At 44.5% G+C, this 22,645-nt stretch overlaps 1 protein-coding gene across 5 annotated transcripts in view; it reads left to right on the top strand.

Moving 5' to 3' along the window:
- Positions 1-22,645, top strand: part of OBSL1 (obscurin like cytoskeletal adaptor 1) — a 77,833-nt gene that overhangs the window by 12,182 nt on the left and 43,006 nt on the right. For 3 of the 5 annotated variants that reach the window (XM_061609411.1, XM_061609410.1, XM_061609414.1), the window contains exons 6-14: positions 409-696; positions 3,151-3,429; positions 4,412-4,684; positions 8,115-8,387; positions 10,784-11,056; positions 13,326-13,598; positions 15,839-16,111; positions 19,938-20,216; positions 20,949-21,221. In XM_061609411.1, coding sequence (XP_061465395.1) covers positions 409-696; positions 3,151-3,429; positions 4,412-4,684; positions 8,115-8,387; positions 10,784-11,056; positions 13,326-13,598; positions 15,839-16,111; positions 19,938-20,216; positions 20,949-21,221 — 2,484 coding nt within the window. The remainder of the gene's footprint in view (positions 1-408; positions 697-3,150; positions 3,430-4,411; positions 4,685-8,114; positions 8,388-10,783; positions 11,057-13,325; positions 13,599-15,838; positions 16,112-19,937; positions 20,217-20,948; positions 21,222-22,645) is intronic. The other 2 variants (XM_061609413.1, XM_061609412.1) reach the window with 2 other exon arrangements.

Below are 22,645 nucleotides of genomic sequence, written 5' to 3'. Positions count from 1 at the left end.
GGAACTCTAAATTAAATGTAAATATATATATATATACAGGCTGGCGTTTTGATGATGGTGTTGTCATGTGGATGCTGTAAAAAAAATCTTCAGGCATGAGTAGCACCAATTCCACAATACATTTTCATCTAGAGGTATCCTCAGACCATTGAATGCATTCCATTTCTTTCCTTCCACAATCTGAACTCCTTCCCTCCCCCTTTCTAAATAAAATATTTATAAATCGCTTAATCAAAGAGCTCTTTAAGCAGTGTACATGGTCTTAAACACAGATAAAACAGAGCTAAAATCCATAAAACAAAACTGTTAATAAACCTGTGTTTGTGTGTGTATGGTTATAGTTATAGTTATATTCATGCATGCCTCACCTTTTAAGCTGACACTCTCAATCTCTGTCTGTCCTTATAGTGCCAAGGGCTCGTATACAAAGAGGACTGCAAGATGTCAAGGTTCAAATTGGCGAGGATGCCACTTTCTCAGTGCAGCTTTCAGCCACTCTGAGTGGTTGCTGGTTCTTCAATGGGAAAAGGCTGGAGAAGGAGGAGGAGAAGGAGGAGGAAGGCCAGCAGTACCAGATCACACACTGTGGAGTGGATCATGCCTTGCGGATCAAAGGAGTACAGCTAGCAGCCAATGGGTCCGAGGTGCGATTCGAGGCCAATGGCGTGAAGGAATGTGCTGTATTGCATGTACAAGGTGAGCCTCTGATTGGATCTAGGCAGCAGGCCAGGAATTGCCATATTGTACCTGAAACAATTACATGCAAGCAACCATCACATGGAAAGGACAGTGCTCTGGCTATAATATAGACCAGTGTTCTGTAATTGTGGGTCCCCAGATGTTTGTTTATTTATTTATTATTTTAATTTGTATCCCGCCCTTCCTTCCAGCAGGAGCCCAGGGCGGCAAACAAAGCACTAAAAACACTTTAAAACATCACAAAAACAGATCTCAAAATACACCAAAACAAAACAGCGTTAAAAATATTTTTAAAAGAACTTCAAAAAAGGGTTAAAAACATTATTAAAAAACATATTAAGCAATTCTAACACAGATGCAGACTGGGATAGGTCTGAACTTAAAAGGCTTGTTGAAAGAGGAAAGTCTTCAAAAGGCGCCAAAAAGATAGCAGAGATGGCGCCTGCCTAATATTCAAGGGGAGGGAATTCCACAGGGTAGGTGCTGCCACACTAAAGGTCCATTTCCTATATTGTGCAGAACGAATCTCCTGATAAGATGGTATCTGCAGGAGGCCCTCAACTGCAGAGCGCAGTGATCGACTGGGCATATAAGGGATAAGACGGTCTTTCAGGTATCCTGGTCCCGAGCTGTATAGGGCTTTGTACATCAAAACTAGAACCTTGAACTTGGCCCGGTAGCAAATGGGCAGCCAGTGCAATTCTTTCAGCAGCGGGGTGACATGTTGGCGATACCCTGCCCCAGGGAGCAGTCTTGCCGCCACATTTTGCACCAGCTGCAGCTTCCGGACCAACCTCAAGGGCAGCCCCACATAGAGTGCATTACAGTAATCCAGCCTGGAGGTTACCAGTGTGTGGACAACAGTGGTCAGGCTATCCCGGTCCAGAAATGGCCACAGCTGTCTCACCAGCCGAAGCTGGTAAAAGGCGCTCCTAGCCTTTGTTGTTGGACTATAGCATCACCCCTGACCATTGGCTAAGCTATTTTAGGATGATGGGAGTTATAGTATGACAACATTGAGGGACCCAAGATTGAAGCATACAGGTTGGTCCTGTGAATTTTTCCACTGTGAGGCTAATAGTACTTGGAGGGGTGGAAGGAAGAAAAGGGAATTTTGATCCAGAAGAAGGCGTGGAGATGAAGGGTTAAACACCTTTTCCCCCAAGTGCTGCTGCTCCAGTCAAAAGGAGAGCCCCATTTACAGCTGCTTCAAAGTAAAAAAATGTCAGGAATTCTGATCATGGATTTTCTGTGACATGTGTGGTCTGGCCCTTCAAGGTACCAGCTGTTATTCTCCCTGGATTGCCTGCAGCTGGAATCCTTCTAGGTACAAAGGATGACATCTGAGTGTTTGGATTCTTCCAGACATTTACACTGGCTCTCTTTGAAACTTAGTCCCCTCTGATAGTTTATTCTGAATAGCCGTTGTTTATTTTGAGCTTCAGTGACTTACATTCATCTTTGCATAAGCAAAAGGCAAACTGGCATAATCCAATTTTGCCAAAACCAGGACATTCTTTATCTAGTAGATAAGATGTCCTCCCGCATACAATACAATTACAACCAATCTGAAATCTCATCTGCTTCCAAGCAAATGCTATCTTATGTAATTATTTATTTACTTTCCAAGATTTCCATGCCACCTTTCAGGGCATTCCCTCCAAGGCAGCTCACTTACATGATTAAAACATAAAATACAACAAAAACTATATCTTTACAATTACAAAAAAGATGAAACAGCAATCTAAAACACTCTGTTAAACCAGCGGAACAAATCAGATCAAACAATTTAAAAGAGAGACATCAACAGTTTAAGCAATTAAAATAAATGGAACTCTGACTTGTTTTCCTCATCTATAAATGTTATTTCTATTGACCTTTCAAAAATGCAGTTGCTATATTATAAAGGTTGCAGTGCATTGTGCATAAATAGATATAAATACACATGCCATTACATAATCTATGCATAAGATATAACATGATTAAAGGACCAAGTTTCTCTCAGTTGCAATTCAGTTATTTATAAGGATTATTCAAGGAGGCGTTTAATCTGAACCATCATTCCTGGAACAGGAACTGTCACAATATAATGCTGAGTAAAGGAATTTATGAACAGTTGGGTTCAGCTTCCAGATCCATTGTCTTGGTATCAAGTGTGTTGAAAAATGGAACAAATCAACATAATCTTTTTATCTGTCACTCCCAGTTGCATGTAAATACTAATATCCTGATGATCCTCCTGTCCTAGCCTCATCTTGTGGTGATCACCACAAGTTAGTCACTTTTGTGGTTTTCACATATGACACTAGATATTTTGTACACAATTTTTCTCTCGTCTGGCGTTATCATCTGTGCTATGCCCACAGTAGTAGCATATGGGTTGGCAGCCCTTGGCATTTTGTGAAGTTAATGTTTTGTTCTGCATAGGTTTCACAGGCTTTGTCTCCCCAGCCCCGCAGGTACATATCACTCCAGTGCCTGAGGCCAGGCGACTCCGAACACTTATGGCTGGCATGCCTCTGCTCCTAGAGTGTGAGATCTCTATACCTGATGCCCCCATCAGCTGGTTCAAAGAAGGGAATCCTTTGTCTTTGGGTGATGGTCGCCTTGTTGCCCAGTCAGAAGGCTGCATCCACAAGCTGTTGATACCCTCTGCCTGTTCTTTGGACTCTGGGACATACACATGTGATGCTGGTGATGATGCCATCAGCTTCAGGGTGACTGTGGATGGTAAGTGGAGGAAAAGGATGCTGACATGGGCAAAGGCAAAGGAGGTCTGAGACGCCTAGTTTTGAGGATCAACTAATGGAAGATCTACAGGAGTTGCCAATATGTTGCCTGTGGGCACAATCATGGTTCCCATGATATCTTCCCATAGTGCCTGTGAAGCCTCTGAGGCCGCCCACTCACTACCCTCTTGGTCATGAGATGGTGACGGCAGGTACCTTTTTCTTCCTTTAAAGGTACATATAGCTGAAGGAGGAAGTTAGAAGAGGGATTATCTTGTCCACTTCCTCTTTCAGCTCAACAGGTTGTATTCAATGTAGCGCTAAGCGGATTGTTTCATCAGTGCAAGGGTTTTTCCTTGAGCAACAGAACAATCTCCCCTTCTCCTCCTACGTACCCCCTAAATCTGTTCTGGGTTTTCCCCCAACCCTCCAGAGTAGGTTTGAGGACGGCACAGGACACATGCAGGGTGAAGAGAGGGGAAAAATCTTGTTGTGTTAGCGCTAATCCATGTGCTAGTACAACTATTTAATTTAATAACATAATATGTGCTTATCAAAGCTCAGATTGATTGTACCAGATCAGACTTTGACCCAGATCCCTTTGAGAAGTGTGTGTGTGTGTGCGTGTGTGTGTGTGTGCGTGCGCGTGCATATACCATCTCCCTTTCTGCCTTGGGGCTGGAGATGATCCAGGGCAGGGGAGGGAGAAGTGACTAGAATGGTTGGCACCCACAGCACTCGCTTAAAACTCCAAATGTGCCCATGGGCCTAAAAGGTTAGGCAACCCTTGTTAGAATAAGGTCAAACCCTTAAAAATAAAGGTGTATCTTAGAATGAGGACCATCCCTGATATTTCTGCCATCCAGTCCCAGCAGGAGTTTGGCCTGCAACCTGATTCTTTCCACTCCTACCCAGAAAATGTGCTCCATCCTCTGAATATTGCCCTTCTTTTGTGCTGCCATAGTATCTCTTTGCTATTGCAGAACCTCCTGTGAGGGCTCTTCACTCCAATGCTGAGAAGGCCCATGCCTATCAGGTTGCAGAGAGGGTAGTGTTGGCCTGTGAGCTGTCCCACCCTGATGCTCCTGTGTGCTGGTACAAAGATGGGGAGGCAGTGGAAGAAAGCGAGAGCCTCTTGCTAGAGATTGAGGGCTCCCACCGCTGCCTGGTCATTCCTGCAGTGCAGGTGAAGGATGCAGGGGAGTTTGTGTGTGATGCAGGTGGAGATTCCGTCTTCTTCAACATCACTGTTACAGGTCAGTAATTTTCCCCAAACAAAGGGCCACCACTGTCTAAACTTGCCCTAGTTGGTCAGTCCTTTGTAGCCTGGTACAAAGAATGAGATAGATGCTTGTGTTTTCTGGCTAAGATGGGGATGACAAACAGATTTGTGGCACTTAAAAACAACAGCACAGGACTATATGTTGGCATTTATAGGGAACAGCCTGCTTCACCCAATGCATAGACAAGGAAGGTGGTTAATATATCAATTTCTACTTAATGATTCTGATGAAATAGGCTCTTGTCTATAAAATATAATGGCAAAATTAATTAGTTTGTCTTTAAGGTGCCACAGGTTTGGAGTAGGGTTTTTGCTACAGCAGACTACATGGTTCCTTTTTTTGAGGTGCGACCTTGGGAGCAAGCAGCATTCTCTGCCATCTGGATTCTGGCACCTTAGGCATAGAAGATTTTACAATGGTGTAGCAGACCAGGTACAAAGCCCTGATATTTATATATCACAGTAGGGACAATAATGCACAGAGGTGGATCTGGTTTCTTCATTATGTCTTGTCCGTTGTAGGTGAAGATGCACCTCTTTACCCTGGTCTTTGGCATCAGAGATATATATATATGCAGGATCCACCCTATATTGTTGTAATTTTTTAAAACTATTTTTAATATTGCATTTTTCAATTGCTGTAATCTACTCTGGGACCTTATTTTGAAGAGCAGGTGAGAAACTGAAATTATTATAACAACAACAACAACAATGTTGTCATCTCCTGGGGCGCTATTTGCTAATCCTCCACATGCCAAGTAATCACCCCACCCCAAGCAACTCGCCAAATCAGCTAAGCGGAGGAAGAAGTAGGCTACCTTAGCATGCATGACTAAGGGTGCGTACACACCATGCATTAAAAGAACAATGCTTCCCCCAAAGAATCCTGAGAACTGTAGTTTACCACTCACAGAGCTACAGTTTGCACCCTTAACAAACTATGGTTCCCAGGATTATTTAAGGGAATACATGTGCTTTGAATGTATGATGTGTACACAGCTTAAGCCTTAAGCTGCCACTTTTATTTTTTATTTTGAAACCCCCTCCCCCAAATTCCTTTATTGTTACCAGTCAAAATTACAAAATAGTGAGCAAGCTTTTGAGTTCACCAGAACTCTTCATCAGATTGGATGCTAAGCAAAGCAGATGAGATGTGTAAGTATGAGAAAAAAGCTGGCTCGGTACTGAAGCTATAATGTGTGAATTGGTCAAAAATGCACTTTTGTTGTAGAATCTTAGAAGGGGCATGGTTATGGGAGGTAGTGATGAAGACCTTACAAACTTCAAAATGCATCACTACGGTGTCTTACAAACTTGAAATGCTGAACTTTTTTGAAATTGCTTACTAGTGCTTCATTCTTCCAAGCATGCAATTAGATTTTCAGAGGGTTTTTTTAAAGATCCTGACCCCCTTTTTTTCCTAAGGTAAGCTGTGTATCTTTTCAGAAAATTTCAGAAAATGAAAAGAAACCTGTTCAACAACATTGTTGGCCCAAAGGCTTAGGAATGAAGGTTGGGTGAAGTGGCTGCTGTGAATGCCCTAAAGGTTTCCTTTAAAAGGGGCTTGTTTTTTGTTCCCTTTAAGAGGAAGTCAGTACAGCCTCTTAATCAAAGAGACAGAAGTACTGGAGGCTAAACAAACTTTCAATATCAGGCATGGCAAGGGAGGGGCGAGTGCTACATGAAAAGTTTTAAAACTCGATTACCTTGGGCCCCTCCAAACGGCCTATTTATCAAGTTTTCATTTTGATTTGTTTGCACAAAGTTTATACGTGGTTGGACTACATCCAGTCTTTACTGAGCATTCGTTCTAATCAGTTTCCAGGGTGGTTATATGACAATGAGCATTTATCCTGTATTCATCCTGATTTGCTTGTGGGATGTTTACACAACTTCCCATTAATCATTTGTTCATCCCACACCTTTCAATGAATTTCTCCTTCACTTTCCAACCCTCCCCCCCATTTTTTTTAACTGCTAGGGCAAGGGTGGGGAAACCTATGGCTTGAGGAAACTGGAGGTTCAAAGTGCAGCGGGGGGGGGTCTGTTTGCAAAAAGAGCTTTCAAGCAGTCAAGCGCTGAACCTTGAACATTGCCTGATGTCATAGCGATGTCAGGTGATTGACAGGTGGGTGGACCTGGCCACTTGTCAAATTTGACTTGCCAGTAGTGAGGAGGTAAAGATCTGGCCCACTGGGCAAAAAAGGTTCCACACCCCTGCGCTAGGGCAGCAGAGGACTTTAATCCACTTTAAATGCGCAAACCAAAAGTTCCAGTATGTGCTTGCCTCCCTCATACAAAATACTGACATTCTGGAGGCACAGCCTGTTGATATTGCCTTTTCTCCTATCTGCCTTTGAGAATGGAAGGAGAGCCCTGATGTAGGAGGGAGGGGGGGTCAGACTGTTTGACTTGAAGTCTAGGTTTGAATCCCTCCTCAGCCCCATGCTAACTGGCGTAGTGGTTAAGGTGTTGGACTACGACCTGGGAGACCATGGTTCGAATCCTCACACAGCCATGAAACTCACTGGGTGACCTTGGGCCAGTCACTGCCTCTCAGCCTCATGAAAACTCTATTCATAGGGTCGTCATAAGTCAGGATCAACTTGAAGACAGTACATTTACGTTTAACAATTCTAAAGCACTTTCCACTAAAAAGTCTGTCTCACAACAGTGTGAAGTAGATTAGGCTGATAGAAAGTGACTTGCTCAGTGGCTGGACAGCTGAGCTTCATGGCAAAGCTAGGATCTCTACGAGGGCCTCCCATATCCCAATTCTACATGTTAAAGGCATTCATGTTTCCAAAGCTAAGTGAGCAAATTCCCATTCATTCTTGCAACAGCCCTGTGCAATTGGTGACTATTATCTCTGTTGTGTAGATGGGGAAACTGAAGTTGACAAACAGTGGCTTGCTCAAGGCCAAACAATGAGTCTGTGGCAGAGGTGGGGCTTGAAATCCAGGTTTTCCACATACAAATTGAGCTTTCTGTCTTCTGAATTAACTGACCTCTCAGTAACGGGAGATGTGCTGGCGTGAAGTTCAGTCACTGTGGCCTTATTATATCCTGCCTTTCCTCCAAGACACTCAAGGGTGGTAGACATTGTTATCTCCCTCTCCATTTTATCCTCACAACAATCCTGTAAGGTAGGTTAGGCTGAGAAGCAGTGACTGACCTAAGGTCACTCAGTGAGCTTCATGACATACTAGGGATTTGAACACTGGTCTTCCAGATCCCAGTCCAACATTTTAGCCACTACTCAACAGTGGCTGTCCAACACTGGTTCTTATTTCCTTCAAGCCCATGATTTTTTAAGTGAAGTTTCCAGTTCTGGAGTGCTGAAACAATAGGCCCTGGGTCAGCAAGAGATTTTTCATAGTGTGTTTCTTCCTCCCACCCCCCAGAACCTCCTGTAAAGATTGTGGATTGCAATGCTGAGGAGGCCCATGCCTACCGGGTCTCAGAACATGTGCGGCTGGCCTGTGAGCTGTCCTGCCCTGATGCTCCTGTGCGCTGGTACAAGGATGGAGAAGAGGTGGAAGAAAGCAAGGGCCTCCTGCTAGAGAGCAAGGGCCCACACCGCTGCCTAATAATTCCCTCTGCACAAATTCATGATACAGGAGAGTTTGTGTGTGATGCTGGTGGTGACTCTGCTTTCTTCAATGTCATTGTCACAGGTCAGAGATGCCCCCTACTAAGATTCTCCACCACTCTTTATATATGTACATTATTTATTATCCTTATATAGCACCTTTCTTCTGTGGAATTCAAGATGGTATAGATCGGGTCCGATCCAGGCACTGACCAGATCCAAACCTGCTTAGATTTAGGTGCTGCATGAAAATTAGAGGCACGCTTCAGATCTCACACCCCAAAAGGTTTATTTTAGTTTGTTATAAGAATTATGCTTTAACTTGGATTCCTGCGTTCAGCAGAGGGTTGGACTCGATGGCTTTATAGACCCCTTCCAACTCTACTGTTCTATGATTCTATGGCCACATCCACACCAGGCATTTGTCGTTGTTGTTGTTGTTATATGCCTTCAAGTTGATTACAACTTATGGCAACCCTATGAATCAGCAACCTCCAACAGCATCTGTCGTGAGCCACCCTGTTCAGATCTTGTAAGTTCAGGTCTGTGGCTTCCTTTATGGAATCAATCCATCTCTTGTATGGCCTTCCTCTTTTTCCACTCCCTTCTGTTTTCCCCAGCATTATTGTCTTTTCTAATGAGTCATGTCTTCTCATTCTGTGTCCAAAGTATGATAACCTCAGTGTCACCATTTTAGCTTCTAGTGATAGTTCTGGTTTGATTTGTTCTAACACCCAATTATTTGTCTTTTTCGCGGTCCATGGTATCTGCAAATCTCTCCTCCAACACCACATTTCAAATGAGTTGATTTTTCTCTTATCCGCTTTTTTCACTGTCCGACTTTCACATCCATACATAGAAATTGGGAATACCATGGTCTGAATTATCCTGACTTTAGTGTTCAGTGATATGTCTTTGCATTTGAGGACCTTTTCTAGTTCTCTCGTAGCTGCCTTCCCCAGTCCTAGCCTTCTTCTGATTTCTTGACTGTTGTCTCCAGTTTGGTTAATGACTGTGCCGAGGTATTGATAATCCTTGACAAGTTCAATGTCCTTGTTGTCAACTTTAAAGTTACATAAATCTTCTGTTGTCATTACTTTAGTCTTCTTGATGTTCAGCTGTACTCCTGCTTTCGTGCTTTCCTCTTTAACTTTCATCAGCATTTGTTTCAAATCATTACTGGTTTCTGCTAGTAGTATGGTATCATCTGCATATCTTAAATTATTCATATATTCCACTTTAAACAGTTTGGATTCCCCCAAAGAATCCTGGGAAGTGCAGTTTATAAAGGGTGCTGAGTGTTATTTGGACACTACTATTCCTCTGACAGAGCTCCAGTGGTCAGAGTGGTTTAACAGTCAGCCCCTCTTCCCAGAGAATTCTAGTGACTGTACTTCTGTAAGGGGAATAGGGCATCTCCTAACAATTCTCAGCACCCTTCACAAACTACACTTCCCAGGATCTTTGGGAGAAGCCATGACTGTTTAATGTGGAGTATGTGGCATAGTGGTTAAGGTGTTGGACTACGACCTGGGAGACCACGGTTCAAATCCCCACATAGCCATGAAGCTCACTGGGTGACCTTGGGCCAGTCGCTGCCTCTCAGCCTCATGAAAGCCCTATTCATAGGGTCGCCATAAGTGGGAATCGACTTGAAGGCAGTACATTTACATGTCTGGTGTGGATGTGGCATGTGATTCTATGAATTACCCAAACCCTGTGTTTGAGCATGCCACAGTTTTAGGCGTGGCTCCTGATCAGAATGAAGTCTGATCAGGGAGTCATGCAGTGAGTTGCCTATGAAAGTGGGTGGCTTCACGGTGTCTCTGGATCAGGCATGACTGAACGATCCAGTTAAACTGATGCAGAGACATGGCAGAATGGCCTGCTGTCATGGAGGCTGTTCAGAAAGCCTGCAGTGACTCATGCAGAGTAGCAGCAGGTAACTGTGAGTACGCAACTTTGGACGCACAGAAGCATTGACTATTTATTACAGTATTTTTTATAGCACACACTAGCAGTTCTCTTGGGAAACACACAAGTGGGCCCCAGCAAACAGTGTGGGAATGACTGGCCTACAATGATGGCTTACTCCAGCCTGCAAGACTTCTTCTGGTTACAAACTCCCCTGTTAGAAACATAGGAAGCTGCCTTCCACTGAGTCAGACCATTGGTTCAGGTAGCACAATATTGCCTACTCTGATTGGCAACAGCTCTCCAGGGTTTCAGAATGAGTTCTTTGCTAGCCCCATTTGGTGATGCCGGTGGTTGAACCTGGTACCTTCTGTGTGCAAAGTATGTACCACTGAGCTATGGCCCTTCCCTATTGCTTTTTATTTTAAGAGTTTTATTTGTGCATTTTCAGTAGTAAATACAAACAATCTTACTCAAAAGAACCCCTTACTCCCATCCCCTAGACATTCCATATGTATATATCATTCATAACCTTCCCTATTGTTTAACATCTCTATTCTGTCACAGAGCTGCCTGTGCGGGTTGTGTCCTCCAACGCGGATGAAAATCATACCTACCAGGTCTTGGCACATGTGGCGTTGGTCTGTGAGCTGTCCTGTCCGAATGCTCCTGTGTGCTGGTACAAAGATGGGGAAGAGGTAGAGGAGAGTGAGGGTCTTCAGCTACAGAGTGAAGGATCCCACCACCGGCTGGTCATTGCCTCAGCTCGGGTGCAAGACACAGGAGAGTTTGTGTGTGATGCTGGAGGCGACTCTGTCTTTTTCAATATTATTGTTACAGGTCAGTGTGGGATGTGTTCCTTTTCCCCAGACATGGATTTTAGGATCAAAAATAGTGGTCAGGCTAGAAGAGAGCTAGTGTGGCATAGCGGTTAAGGTGTTGGACTATGACCTGGGACCGACCATGGTTCAAATCCCCACACAGCCATGAAACTCACTGGGTGACCTTGGGCCAGTCACTGCCTCTCAGCCTCATGAAAACCCTATTCATAGGGTTGCCATAAGTCGGGATCGACTTGAAGGCAGTACATTTACATTTCAGGCTAGAAAATTTCATCTTTCTGAAATTCAGGTCGAGGCATACCTTTTGTAAGTTTTCAGAGCCATGTTTGATTTGGCTTGGCTAACTCTGAGTAAGCTGATACCATTAGCAAATGTGTCTTAGCAGGTTTTTCTTGAGATCTTCTTGTTTACTTCTCTCCTTTGTAAGCATTGTTTATTTCTCCTTAACCTCTCTTCTCATGGCTGATCGTAGGGTTACCATCATTTTGTCATTTCAAAAAGAGTACATTTGGCTTCGATAAGTGAAAAGTATGAGTATGCTGTTGCACCATCTCAGAAAGAGTACATGTACTCTTAAAAGAGTACGGTTGGTAACTCTACATGACAGAGACTTTCCTGCACTCCACTGAGATTTTCTGAAAAGCTTTGCTGAATTGCTTTGTTGTGAAGGTTGAGTTTAGTGCTATCAATTCATCAATTTGAGGTTCAGAACTCTTGAGTGAATCTCTCTTGTTATCTAGGGGAGTCTTCACTTTGTTGATCATCACTTTACATCACAGCTTCATTTAGTGGCACAATGCCCCAAGAATGTATTGGTTTTGCTACAATAGACAACCACAGCTACCCCTCTGAAAAACTTTGTTGACAATTCCTCAATTTTGAAGAAAATCTAGATTATGTGTCCAGTATAAATTACAGAGTTTTACGTTTTACCTAGAGTGAAACAATCTGCTAAGACAGTGCTTCTATGTATTGGTAAAAAATCTAATGTGAACCCCCAAACAACCAAAGATAGCGTCTGGTCTTTTGGAAGATTTCTCTTCTCCTAGTCCCATACATAGAATGCCTCTTAGACATCCTCAAGTTTTCTTAATCCCACCAGGCTTTGCCCTAACTCATCAACAAATCCACCTACCTCCCCATAAGAACACAAAAAGAGCTCTGCTGGATTGGAACAAAGGTCTATTTGGTCTTGCAGTCTGTTTCCTACAGTGACCAACTAGATGCCCCTGAGAAATCCACAAGCAGGACATAAGCACCATAGCTCTCTCCTGCTATTGCTTCTCAGCAACTGGGACTCAGGAGCATGGAGCTTCTGATATGGAAATAATATAGCTCTCATGGCTTGTAGCCGTTGATAGCCTTATCATTCATGAATTTCTCTAATCCCATTTTAGAGCCATCCAAGTTGATGGCTGTTGCTAAATCTTGTGGTTATGCATTCCATAGTTCAACAATGTGCTGTATGAAGAAGTACTTCATTTTGTTTTTCACGACTATTCCATCATTTAGCTTTATTGGATGACCCCAGGTTCTAGTATTACGAGAGAGGTAGAAAAAAGTCTCTCTCCCCAATTGCTCCACACCTTGCATAATGTTATATGCCTCTATAACGTCTCTCCTTGCTTGTTTTTTCTCCCCTAACTAAAAATCCCCCCCCCAAATCCCCAAGGGAAAGTTGCTCCAGCCCCTTGATCATTTTCTTTGCCCTTTTCGGGACTTTTCCAGCTCCACAGTATCCTTTTGGATGTGAGGCAACAAGAACTGTACTCATTCCAAATGTGGTTGCACCACAGATGTGTACAAAATCATTTAAGATGTTGTCAGTTTCAAGGTATTGTTGAATTCTAATACATAAATTCCTCAGGTATAGTTGGTAGATCCTGTCATTTTGTGCCAGTTGCTGCTCCCTGCCCCAGCATCTACTCAGTATAGGGCTGAGGAGAGGAAAAGAAGTTTCCACTCCACAGTTGTGGACTCCAGAGCCATTCCCATGGATAATGATCTACACGTTTTAGATCAGGGCTGGAGAGCCTGTGACCCTCAAGGTTTTGCTTAACAACTCCCATCATACCTGACAATTATTAGCCATTCTGGCTGGGGGCCGATGGGAATTGGTGTCCAACCATATCTGGAGGGCCAACCCTGTCTTACATGGCTACATTCTGCTTCCCATGATTTGGGGGCGTGTACATGTGTGGAGGGAGCATGCTTCATAAGCCTCTTTCTACTGATCTCCATTCATAGAGTTCCTTTTCTTACCACAGAACCTCCTGTGAGGGCTGTTCACTCCAATGCCGAGGAGGCCCATGCCTACCAGATCACGGAGAAGGTAGTGCTAGTCTGTGAACTGTCCTGCCCAGATGCTCCTGTGCGCTGGTATAAGGATGGGGAGGCAGTGGAAGCAAGCGAGAGCCTCTTGCTAGAGAGTGAAGGGCCCCACCGCCGCTTGGTCATTCCCTCAGTGCAGGTGAAGGACACAGGGGAGTTTGTGTGTGATGCGGGTGGAGATTCTGTTTTCTTCAACATCACTGTTACAGGTAAGAGAATTAATCAATTCATCTTGGTAGACGGACTACCCATACCAAGCGCATGCCATTTGTCCTCTGTGCTGCACTCCCTAATGCTTCAAGTGCCACACTGGAGTACTTTGGTTAATACCAACAGGGAGGGGATCGTAATTACCATCCTGTGACAGGGTACTGGCCTGTCTTGTTCTGTGCTGTGTTTATGAGCAGTCATCAGACAGATCCTTGAAGGAAGTTCATGTGCAGGGCAACAAGGATTGTGATGTCCATTCCCTGTTGTTAGTATCTGGTGGTCAGAGGTCTACTGTCTCTGAATGAGCACAGGAGTTGCACTTTAGGCTATTCTGGCTAGTGAGCCACTCTATCCTCCATTTGTTATCTAATCCTGTTGCAAAATTGTTTATGTTAGTTGCCGTCACAACATCCTGTGTCAATGAGTATCGTAAGCTGATTATGCATTGTGCAAAGAAGTTATTTCTTTTGTTTGTCTTAAACCTCCTGCCGCTGATCAGTTTCAGTGGATGAGTTTATATATTTTGAGGGAGAATGAATAATATTTTCCTATTCGCTCTTTCTCATGCCATTTGTGAATTCTGTTTTCACTCAGCTGTCTTTCTTCTTTTTAAGCTTGAAAAAAATAAAATCCAGTTACTTTCTTCACAAGACCTCTGGATTGTTTTAGTTGCCTTTCTCTGCCATTGTTTGCTCTATTATTTTCAGAGAGGTAGCTATGTTAGTCTGTTGCAGCAAAAACAACAAAGAGTCTTGTGGCATCTTAACGATTCACTGATTTGTGGCTTAAGTTTTTGTGGGTTGCAGTCCACTTCATCAGATGCACAAAGTATAATCCTGAGCTGCAGTATATGTGCACACACACACACACACAGAGGAAGTTTGTATGTGGGTGAGAATGATAAGCATTGAGGTCAGAGACAATTGAAATGCAAAAAGTACAGATAATGAAATGCAAAAAGTACAGATAATTCAATTAGAGCTTGAATATATGCAAAATAAGCACAGTGACCCTTTACAACAGCAGTGATAGGTGATAAAACAATCAAGTTGGCAATGCTGAGTTAATTAACATATGAAGTGGGAAAAGAAACCATTGAATAGAATTCACTGTCTTGATGAATTGTAATTCAGCAGTTTCAGACTGGACCCTCCCTTTGAATGTCCTTTCTTCAAGTATGGCCATCTTAAGATCTGTGGCAAATGTAAAGGGCAGATTGAGACTGAATCAGTCTGTGAAAATGGTCAGACCTGGAGGCTTTCTGGGGAGCTCTGAAGATGCTGGGGGCCTCTTCCCAAGAACCTAATGGGGACCATATCTATTGGAGTGCTTTAAGCTGTGAATTGCCACTTATGCTCAACTTGTATATTCCTGAATATTTTTAAATGCCAGTAATGTTGGAAGATTCAGGACAGACAAAAGGAAGTACTTCTTTACTCAGCGCATAGTTAAACTATGGAATTTGCTCCCACAAGATGCAGTAATGGCCACCAGCTTGGATGGCTTTAAAAGAAGATTAGACAAATTCATGGAGGACAGGACTATCAATGGCTACCAGCCGTGATGGCTGTGCTCTGCCACCCTAGTCAGAGGCAGCATGCTTCTGAAAACCAGTTGCTGGAAGCCTCAGGAGGGGAGAGTGTTCTTGCACTCGGGTCCTGCTTGCGGGCTTCCCGCAGGCATCTGGTTGGCCACTGTGAGAACAGGATGCTGGACTAGATGGGCCACTGGCCTGATCCAGCAGGCTCTTCTTATGTTCTTATGAAAGGGGAACAGAACCTGAATACACTTTGCACCCCTGACCCCTCTCAGTGCTTGGATAACCAAGGCACACGTAACAGTATTTTTTTTAACGTAGAAGCACTACAGGTTTATGCTATATAACAAAATCATTATTTTTGCTGCTTTATTTTCAGTCTCTTTCTCAAAAATTCCTAGCACTGCATTTGTCTTTAAAAAAAAAAAGCACAGCAGCACACTGAGTTGGCATTTTCAGTAAGCTTTCCCTCTGCCCTGTTCACATGCACTGTGCCCCCACACTTATATTTCCCTTGAAGCATTGGTTCCTCCTGCCTCCTTCACTTTGCCATCCACTTCCTGATCTGCTGCTTTTCACCTTGGTTAGAAACCATTACAGCCTGTCGAGAGCATCTTCCTCTACCCCTCTGCCTCCTACCCCAGGCTCCCAAGGCCACTGCTAATTCCTGAAATCCCCTGTGCTTTCTCTCTCACACTCTAGAGCCACCTGTGCAGATCGTGCACTCTAACGTAGATGCGTCCCATAATTACCACACCTCGGAGTGCGTGGTGCTGTCCTGTGTGCTCTCCTGCCCCACTGCCCCTGTCCACTGGTACAAGGATGGGGAGGAAGTGGAGGAGGGGGAAGGCTTGCTGTTGGAGAATGAAGGGCCCCTCCGACGGCTTGTCCTTGCCTCAGCCCGGGTGCAAGATTCAGGCGAGTTTGTGTGCGACGCCGGTGGTGACTCTGCTTTCTTTGTTGTTACAGTGGCAGGTCAGTGATGTACAGTGGTTCCTTCCTTAGAGCCATTCTCCGGGCTGGTATAATAGAAACCATGTATTTCTTTAGATTCCCACTTGAAGCCCACTGCTGAGTTTTTGTCAGTCAGAATAGACAATACTGAACTAGACAAGGGGTGGGGAAATAGATCTGGCCAGTGGGCCAGATTCTGATGTCCCTCACTCCTTGCGGGCCACTTTAGCAGGTGGGTGGGACCACCCGCCTGTCAAACATCTGACATTACCATGACGTCAGGTGAAGCATTTCCCTTTGCAGACCAGCTTGAATTCAAGTTGGTTTGCAAAGGAAAAATGCTGCTTTGAACAGATCAGCTTCACTTCTGAGCTCCGATTAGGAGCTCTGAATAAATTCAGCGCCAAACGCAGGGACTCGCTCTGCTTGGGCGTTCCCAAGCCATGCCACTCCTAGTGGGGCAGTGAATTTGAAAGGCCCTGAGCGAAAGCCCCACTTGCAGGGGAACAATCGGGAGCTTGCTTTAAGGCTGCCAATTGTTCCTTTGCAGCCTCAGCTTTACCCACCGATATCAGTTGTTGGGCAGGGTGGGTGGCTGGGGAAAAATGGCCTTGTGGGTGAAATTAGAACCCCTGCCAGGCCTAATTCAGCCTGAAGTCTGAAGGTTCCCCAGGCTAAGCTACAGTCTGACCTGGCATGAGGCACCTTCCTCTGTTTCAAGGTCTCAGATTTTAGGGATTAGATTTGCATTCAGCTCCCATAATCTGCATGGCGCCCCACCGTGGTGCTCGAGTGGTGAAGACAGGTTGCATTATATGGCAGGCATAATGACTGTGTGTGGCTTCCCTGTGCCACATCCTGAAAAAGAACTCTTCTGGAGGAACACAGGAAGCTGCCTTACATTGAGTCTGACCCCTGGTCCCTCTAGCTCAATCTTCACAAACTGGCAGCAGCTCTCCAGGGTTTCAGACATGGTTCTTTTCCAGCCCTACCAGGAGATGCTGGGAACTGAACCTGGGACCTTCTCAATGCAAAATGTATGCTCCACCACTCTGCTACATGAAGCTGATGGATGAAACCAGTTAGAGCTGAAACCAGAGGATGCTTTATTATTGTTTATCTGATTTATTATTATTTGATTTATATCCCGCCCTTCCTCCCATCAGGAGCTGGAAAGCGGAAGCTGATAGTGCCAGTTTCAGACTTCTTTTAATTGATTTATGTCTTGGAAAGGGTGGGGAGGAGACAGAAGTTAACTCTGGTTCCCCACGGTTCACCCCAGTGCTTGAGAGACAACTGGAGATATTTAAATGATATTTACTGAGAAGTTGAAATGACAGTACAATTGAATATATATTGAAAGACAATATATGTTGATGAGAAAATAAAATTAAGAAACACTGAAAATAGCTAAAAGCAATACTGTATGTATATATTGTCTTTTCTATCCTATTTGCATGGGCTCAGCGAGGGTTACAAGATACCCAGAGACCTTTTTTGACTGAGTAGGAACGTAACTGTCCTATATCCCAGTCCCACACTTGGTTAGGGCTCTATATGGATCCTGCAGCAAGACTGCATATTTACTTCATGGGTAAGTGCTTGGCTTTAGTTGGGAGGGACTGCACTAGCCATGGCACTCCCCAGACCTGGGCCATAGAACTGAGCCCTAGTGCTCAAGTCAGGCTCTTCCTGGGGCTGCAGTAAATGTCGAGACCATGTCACAGCCTTGGAGGGCTGAAGGTATGTGTTTGTGGGCTGCCTTTTACGCCTTCAGTTTCAAAACCATCATGGAGGTGCATCTTGGGCTTAGGACAGGGCAGGGGACCTATTTCAGCCCGAGGGCCACATTCCTTTCTGAGCAACCTGTCAAGGGCCACGTGCCAGTGGTGGACAGGGCCAGAAGCAAAAGTGTGGCAGAGCAATGAACGTAAATGTTACCTTCGTACAGTAGGCTAGTTTCTACACTCACTCACACAACCCTCTCTCTCCTCTATCCAAACAAGCAAGAGGCATGATCAGAGTTCTCAAGAACACATTCCAGTCAGGCAAAAACACTCAAGGAGAGTGCAAAGCAGGGCCAGTGAAGGGTGTGGCATGGGAAGAGGCTATGTAGCTGGGGGAAGGCCTGAGGGTCAGATAGAAAGGCTTGGAGGGCTGCTTTCAGACCAACTGTTGGGCCTGAGGTTCCCCACTCCTGGCTTAGGGGATGCAGCAAGAGATACTCAAGAACATATGTAAATTCTGAGTGTACTCATTTGAACCGATCATGGAGAGTGCAGGAGGGGAAAGAAGGACACAGATATAAATGTCACTTAAGCTGCAATCCTGTACTCTCTTACACGCGAGTACGCCCCATTAAATTCAGTAGGGCTTATTTCTGAGTAGACATTCATTGGACTACATTGTTAGAAGACAGCTGGCTTCAAGCAAGGATCTATTGACAAGAAAGATGTGCTGGAAGGCCCCTCGGGGGGAAGGGGGAATTTTGGACCCTGTACTTTCAAAAGGGGGCAAAATCTCCAGCCATTCAGCTGATCTCTGGGACTCATCTGCCCATTTTTTACCCCTTAAATAAATTTGGAAGGGCAAGTTGAGGAGATTTAAAATGTTGGGAAAATTCAGGGTACTGTGTTTACCCAACAACTTTATGGACCTCTGTGGGAACGTAGCTTCCTCCAAATCTATTAGATGGACTAGTCATGCTCTGGAAATATTAACAGGGCTCCAGTGGCCCACTGATTGATGATGTCCTTCTCTCTCCCCCCCTCCCGCCTCCAACCAGCCAGCCAATGCTCTCTGCCATTTTTCAGTTTTCAACATTATTACATACACCCACCCACCCCCGTATATATAAAATGAATATATGCGGTAAACAACCAATAGCTATAATAAACAATAAAAGCAAAATCTAAAATAATGATCAAAGCAAATTCTTTCCCGATGGGCGATCAAGTCGGAGAAGAGAATTACAGTTCACCTAAAAGTTACTATAGCTGGCTCTAAATTGAATTATCTTCTGCATACCCCTCTGAATATCAATTTTTCATTCAATACCTATTAAATTACATATTGTGCTTTCATTTTAACTTCTGAGTAAAGTTAATTTAAATTTCTTTGGTTGTCTGCCGGATTCATGGGCACTCCAATAAGCCCCTCATCAGGGAACTGGAGTTCAGCTCTGGCTGTTTTCCAAGACACAATTCAGAGAAAAGTCTTAGTCCAACATTACAAATTGCTGTAACTTGAGACACATCCCACTCAGCTACACCTCTGGCATAAACTGGGCCCACTGAGATAAAGACAGGAAAAAAATTCAAGAGCATCACACAGGCCTCACTTTCTGCTCTCATTTCAAAGCCACCATTTGATAAGCCAAACTTTGATGCAGATGAGGGAAGTTGCTTGCCCCCACATCTCTGGGGCTGCATTGTTGGAAACAGGAAGTGCCAATCAAATTATATTGGGACTGGGACCCCTTTGAGGGCTCACAATTAGCCAGGGCTCTTTTTTTAAATCTGAGAAGCAGTGCTAGAAAAACAACATGCCTCTGAACATATGCAAAGTGTGCTTTTTCACCCCTGAGTAATTACTGCTACTAGGATCACACATTTAGAACTGAGATTTGCAGGTCAGAGGATATGACACTCAGGCTTCCTACTCCAGCACCTCTCCTTTCAGAAATGGAGCCCTTTCCATACACTAAAGGGACAACTGTTAACAATGGAGGAAGGATATTTTGTTCCATAGCACAGATTCCCACCAGGCATCTTGAGATAATGTGTCCTACTTCACATGGCCACAGGAACTCAAAAGTGCTTCACCCGTTCACAATGTCTCTCTTCAGCTCCCAAGGTGCACATTACTCCGCTGTCAGAGGCCCAGTGCCTCCAGACAATTCTGACTGGGATGCCTCTCTGCCTGGAGTGTGAAGTCTCTGCCCCTGACGCCCCTGTCCAGTGGTTCAAGGATGGAGATCCTGTGCCCTTGGATGATGACAACTTCACTGTCCAATCAGAAGGCTGCGTTCGGAGGCTATTGATCCGTTCGGCCTGCCCCTTGGACTCTGGGACATATACATGTGACACAGCTGATGACACCATAGACTTCACGGTGACAGTGGATGGTGAGTGAAATAAATGGAAGGAAATGCATGAGGCAACCACTAGACCTAGCAGGCTGCTCCTGGGTGGAGAAACTCTGGAACTGGAGGCAACATCTCAGGACAACAACTCTGCCCAATCTTTCTGTCCCTCACACATTTAGGTCCTGGATCAAATTTATCAGCTTGAGGCCAGCATATCTTTCTTTATGCTCCCATTATCCCCTCCCTGTTTTCTTGTAATTGATAGGGGCCATACCTGTCTGTCCCATTATTAATAACCTCAGCAGCATTAGTCTCCTCTAAAGTGGCAGGCATGCTGCAAGCGCCAAGATCTCTGCTTCCAACCTGTACTTCATTTCAGAAGCAGAAAGGTTAACCATTCACCCTCTTCTCTGGCTAGAGCTAGTGAAATGCCCAGCATTGAGCCCCTTCCTCCGTCATCTGCTGCAAAGCTCACATAGGAAGTGATGTCCTCACTCTGTATTCTATGCTATTATGGCATTTCTGTGCTATTATGTTGGAGAGCCACTAGGTGGTGTTTAGAGTGTTGGACAAAGACCTGGAAGACCAGGGTTCAAATCCCCATTCATCCAAGAAGTTCGCTTGGTGACCTTGGGCCAGCCACTGTCTCTCGGCCTAGCCTACCACACAGGTGAGGATAAAATGGGGAGAACCGTGAATGCCACCTTGAGCTCTTTGGAAGAAAGGTGAGGTATAAATGTAATAAATAAATAAACAAATCCCTGTCTGCAGATCTACCTGTTCAAGTTCTGCACTCCAACGCAGATGCAGCCCACATCTACCAGGTCTCAGAGTGTATAGTGCTGGCTTGTGAGCTGTCCTGCTCTGATGCCCTTGTAAGCTGGTACAAGAATGGAGAGGAGGTAGAGGAAAAGGATGGCCTCCTGCTAGAAAGTGAAGGGCCCCATCGCCGTCTGGTTATTGTTGCAGCCCAGACTCAGGACACAGGGGAGTTTGCATGTGACACTGGTGGTGACTCTGTCTTCTTCAATGTCAGTGTCACAGGTAAGCAGTTATCTAAGCTTCAGTCTTAGTGGGTAGATTTTGTGCCCCAATTAAACCTACCTTGTTGACTTAGATAGGGATTACTGCCTCTTAGTACTTCTCAAGGTGCTCATTCTGTGCTACTTAGAGGAAGCCAGATTTGGGGTCTTTGGTTCCAGCCCGGCCTCCGAGTTCTCCAGAAGAATGTGGGTCTGAGTCCTCTCAAAGAGGAAAGAGGAGGAGACAGCTCTGTGTTTCGAGTTGCTTATGTGCCAGTCGGCTCAGATATACTTACCCCTGATGTGGCACTAAACTGGACTAAAACTAAAACCAGACTAAAACTAAAGGTTGAGAATCTTTTTTGGGCCAACAGCTGCATTATCCTAGTGAACATTGGTAGTGAGCTGCTAGACCCCATAGTGGACAGACCCAGACCCACACATAGTTGTACATCTTAACACACACGGTCATTCATGCACAACAGACAGCTATAGAAATAGAGACATATAACACCACTCAAGTTTCACCTTCCATTTTCTCCATAGACTTTTTAATACAAAATTGGTGTTAAAAAACAAAACAAAGTTCTCCAACACCCTTTATCAATCCTGCCTGTGCAAAAAACAAAAGAAACTCAGTAACAGCAGCAGGAGAATGTGAATAATGTAAATGCACAGCTATTCAAAGCCTCAAACTTCAAAAGGCAGTTTCATCCCCAGATTTGCACGCATGCAATTGCAAAATGCATGGATGACTTTTTTTGGCATGTTTTCAAGGAACACAGGTCTATTTCTCTGCTGAGGCATCCCTCTTCCCCCACTTTGATTCTTGCAGCCGATTCTTGCAGAAAAAGGAGCGGCAGTTGCACATTTTTCACACATCAAAACCCTTTTCCCTTTTGGTTGCTCCCCACTGAATAACTGAGGGGACTCAGAGAGTGGATGAAATTTACTGTTGGCTGGGTACCCCTGCACTAGATACTCTGCAAAGGTAAAGGGATCTTTCTAGTACGGCTTGGACAGGCATTGTTGGGATGTTTTTAAAGGCTAAGCTCATTATACACAAACGGATGGGTTTAAACCTAGACAGTGGCTGTTGTTATTTTCTAAAGGAAAAGCAGCTTTGGGAGGAGGAATTTTTAATGGAGAAGCAGTAGCATAAGAATGCTTAATTGTCCACCCAGTTGCTGCTTTCCTGCTGCAGCTTCCATCCCATCCATTCCCTAACCCCTCACCTTGATTTCAGATGTGTATCTACCCTTCCAAACATGTTTCTGAAATTTGGGGTGGGGTGGGGGAGTGGTTAAGGGGAACTGAAGCAAAAAAGTGACAGGTAAGGGCTCCCTGCTGCTTCCCTGTTGAAGATTGGCCTCTCCCAAAGCTGCTTTTCCCGAGAAGCACCAGCTATCTGAGTTTAGATAAATGTGTTTGCTTTTTAACAGACTT

The sequence above is a fragment of the Rhineura floridana genome, chromosome 2 (assembly GCF_030035675.1).
Source record: "Rhineura floridana isolate rRhiFlo1 chromosome 2, rRhiFlo1.hap2, whole genome shotgun sequence".
Classification (NCBI taxonomy): domain Eukaryota; kingdom Metazoa; phylum Chordata; class Lepidosauria; order Squamata; family Rhineuridae; genus Rhineura; species Rhineura floridana.
This window is presented reverse-complemented; position numbering and strand designations above follow the sequence as displayed.